This window comes from Propithecus coquereli, unplaced genomic scaffold, assembly GCF_000956105.1.
Source record: "Propithecus coquereli isolate 6110/MARCELLA unplaced genomic scaffold, Pcoq_1.0 Scaffold90, whole genome shotgun sequence".
NCBI lineage: Eukaryota > Metazoa > Chordata > Mammalia > Primates > Indriidae > Propithecus > Propithecus coquereli.
In genome coordinates this window covers 5590729-5594416 of record NW_012155285.1, presented here as the reverse complement: position 1 = coordinate 5594416, position 3688 = coordinate 5590729, and the positions used below count along the sequence as shown (strand labels likewise).

General features: G+C 34.9%; 1 protein-coding gene across 1 annotated transcript in view; it reads right to left on the bottom strand.

Moving 5' to 3' along the window:
* The window catches only part of SUPT3H (suppressor of Ty 3 homolog (S. cerevisiae)), a 499577-nt gene that overhangs the window by 83547 nt on the left and 412342 nt on the right, over positions 1 to 3688 (bottom strand). The window contains exon 10 of the mRNA XM_012664653.1: positions 3229 to 3339. Coding sequence (XP_012520107.1) covers positions 3229 to 3339 — 111 coding nt within the window. The remainder of the gene's footprint in view (positions 1 to 3228; positions 3340 to 3688) is intronic.

Here is a 3688-nt window from a genome sequence, read left to right as displayed (position 1 = left end):
TGATGCTTCATTAAAAGTAGATTTTTAAGTATACTATCTGATGTATGGTGGAATTAAGTTTCCATGTAACTATTGCTCATTATTCAAATTCTCCGAATAAATTTCAAATTATTGGAAACTGGATATATACACATAGCTATAGATATTCTAAATTAGATATTACATTTAAATATACATTAAATACTAGATTCAGAATGACATGCTGCAAAGACAAAATCTCTATGTTACACAAATAGAAATTAGTTGCTCATTGGCATTTTAATTCACAAAGGAAATTTTACTTTGGAGGTAAGTCAGCTCAGCCTTTCTGTATGAAAATTTAGGTCTCAACCTACGGTTACTATAGAGGCAGCCCACCTGCTTCCTATCCTGTTACGAGCTGTAGCTCAAAGCCTAGTTAACAAAGTGTCCCCACTGCAGCTAAAGTACACTGTCAAATCCTCCGAATAAATCGCAGGGAACTGAACACCAGCATCCTCAACACCAAGAAATGTCTATTATACCATGAGCCCCTCCCTTTAGCAGCTGGAGGTATGTGGGAGCCAGGGCAGGGTGGACACATTATTGACATCCACAGTCTGCAAATCTATTCCATTTTAAAGAGAGAATTTTTAACTTTAAAAGGCAGATTTATGTATTACAATATATATCATGAAACTGTTCATGGTATCAACAGAGCAGGCATATTCAGTCCTGTCGATTGGGCAAATTCTTACAGCTGAAGGTATTGGAGCAGACGTTTTTAGGTGAGGCCTTTCTGACAGAGATAAAACCCCAGGTGCCCCAGTGGGGTGGAGTTCTTTACCGTTTGCTGTTGATTTTGTTTGACTGCTCTACTAGTGGCTAAGTGAGCCTTCCAGGTCATGACTTATCCGTTCTATTTTCCAGATCTATTTAAATTAAGCATTTTAAAATTGTATCATTAGTTTTTAAAAGCACAGTGGTTATATGTTTATTAGGTAAAAATTAGCTTAAGCTATATCTGACCTACATTAAAGTATTTTTTTTTTTTTATTTCAGCATATTATGGGGTACAGATGTTTAGGTTACATATGTTGCCCTTCCCCCCCTCCCCCTCTAAGTCCGAGTTTCAAATATGTCCATGCTTCCGGTGGTGCGCATTGCACTCTTTGTGTATGCGCTCGCTCTGTTGCCCAGGCTGGAGTGCAGTGGCGCAATTATAGCTCACAGCAACTTTGAACTCCTAGGCTCAAGAAATCCTTCTGCCTCAGCCTCTTGAGTAGCTGGGACTATAGGTGTGTGCCACCATGCCCCGCTAATTTTTTAATTTTTTTGTAGAGACAGAGTCTTGCTATGTTGCCCAGGTTATTTTCAAACTCTTGGCCTCAAGTGATTCTCTTGCCTCAGCCTCCCAAAGTGCTGCGCTTACAGGTGTGAGCCACCATGCCTGGCCTAGTACAGTCACTACAGCCTTTGGCTATAACAGCAATAATATTAATACATGAGTACCAGGTCAGACATGGGGGGAAAAATATAGATATACACACACACACATATATATGCATATGTAAATAATGTCATCAACCAAGATGGTTCTCAAGTGATCTGTCCAATATAGTTAAAAAACAAAAATTTGAAGAATGAAGCAGCTACTACTTCCTTTTGAGGAAATAATGCAGACTTTATGACTAGGAGGTTTTCCTCTTGTTTTTGATATATTTTCCTTCATGTAATTTCATTCATTACTTTTAGTTACCATTTTAGGTTACTTCTCAAAAATTGTTTCCCTTTGCTACCCTTTAATTACTTCTAGATTACTATTAGGCACTGCCTCCTTCTTCCTCTCTCTCCACTCCATTGCCTCAATCATTCCATTGCCTCGATCAGTCATTATTTGGCTCTTACCTATGGATTTGATATTTTTAAGCCTTCTTCATACACTGGCTCTTTCAATTTCAGTTGATTTTTAAATTCTTCTAATCATCTCATATTTTCCTAATCGATAAATTTTCCTATTCTTCCTTTTGGCCTATCATTTAAAATAACTTCACCTAACATGTAAAAGATATTTAATTTCATTCTTTCTTATACATTAATGCAAAAGGATACACTGCTTTAATCAGCAGTATTAAAATCATGTTCTTATACAAGACAAATTTTAAATATTAAACAAAAGTGAAAATTGTCACTACTACAAAAAGCTTCTGAAGACATTGGTAAAGCATGTTCTTGCTGTCACATTGTCAATGCTGTCACATTGACAATCTACATAATTAACAATAATAAGAATAAAGAATGGAAAGAAAGCATTTTCTTTAAACACAAGGAAACAAAGGTGATGATATATCTTAGAAGAAATCACGACTTCTATGAACAAATAATACAGTAAGATCCACTCTTAGGTAAAAATGCATACTATGTTATATTTATTATTTATTTACTCGTTTATTTATGTATCATGTTATACATATATATTCTGCATTAACATGTTAAAATAAAAGTGAATATTAAAAAAAAGAAAATTTTACCATTCCTTAGCTATGTAAATCAAGTCTTACTTTCCAAATATCAAACCAGTTGCTTATAAACAGAGGATTTGAGAAACTTCTAGTAACATAAATAAAAATTTATTTTTAAAGGGTCACAAGATGAGTAGTTAATTAAAACACACACACACACACACACACACACACACACACACACACACATATACACTTTCTTTAGGTTGCTGAAATATCAAGTCTTTAGTTTCCCATTAAAAACAAAACAAAACCCTGATTATAAGCTTTCAAATCATTTGAAGATGTGAAAGACTGTCTGCATTTCAGCCCAGTTCAAAGCCAGTAAAGAAATCATTTCTTCTTCTTCCAACTCAAAGTGTGTTTAGGAGAAGGACATCAGATAGAAGTGGTAATGCCAATCTAACCAGTTTTAAAATACAAAGTGCTTCTAGCAATATTTCGATACATATAATTTGACAAAAATGTTTTATAAACCTAAGCTTTGAAAAATAGAAAATATAAGCCCTAACAAAAAAGCATAATTTGTAATTGAAAAAATAATATTTTGTAGGGAAAAAAAGTGTCCTTCCAAAAAGAGACAAAAATGACTTTTATTTCCCAAGAGAATTATGCCACTTTTATACAACAAAATTACAGTCACCACAAATTGCTTTCAACAATTCCATTGCTTCTTCATTTGACCACTTGAAAATCAAAATTCTTTCAGATTATAAATATAACTTTTTATAACTCTGTTATTACGTACTGTGAATGGGGAAAGCGGGCCAATCTTGCGGCCATAGCGTCGAACGGCCTCTCTGATGTGGCAGGGCTGGATGGCATCGCTGTGAGCCTCAACACCACAGGCCGCAGTGCTCTGTGACAGAAAAACACATAAATTGTTACTAAATCAAAAACACACAACAGAACTACAGTGTATAAAATATGAAAATAAACCTTTATAAAATGGACCATTTTTCCCCTTAGGATGCACATCACTGCTGCCATATACTACATCTGAAAAAAAAAAAGTTCCATTAACAAATCAAAGATGACTTTTACATGACCCCTTCCTAGCAGACCTACCAAATGTGATTTTTATGCCCACAGTATTTCACCTAAGCCTGCATGTCAAGATACAGGAGAATACAGCCACTTACGCGCGTATAAAAAGTGTCATGGGAGCTTGTTGAAAGAACCACAGGAAGTTATTTTTTAAAAAAAAT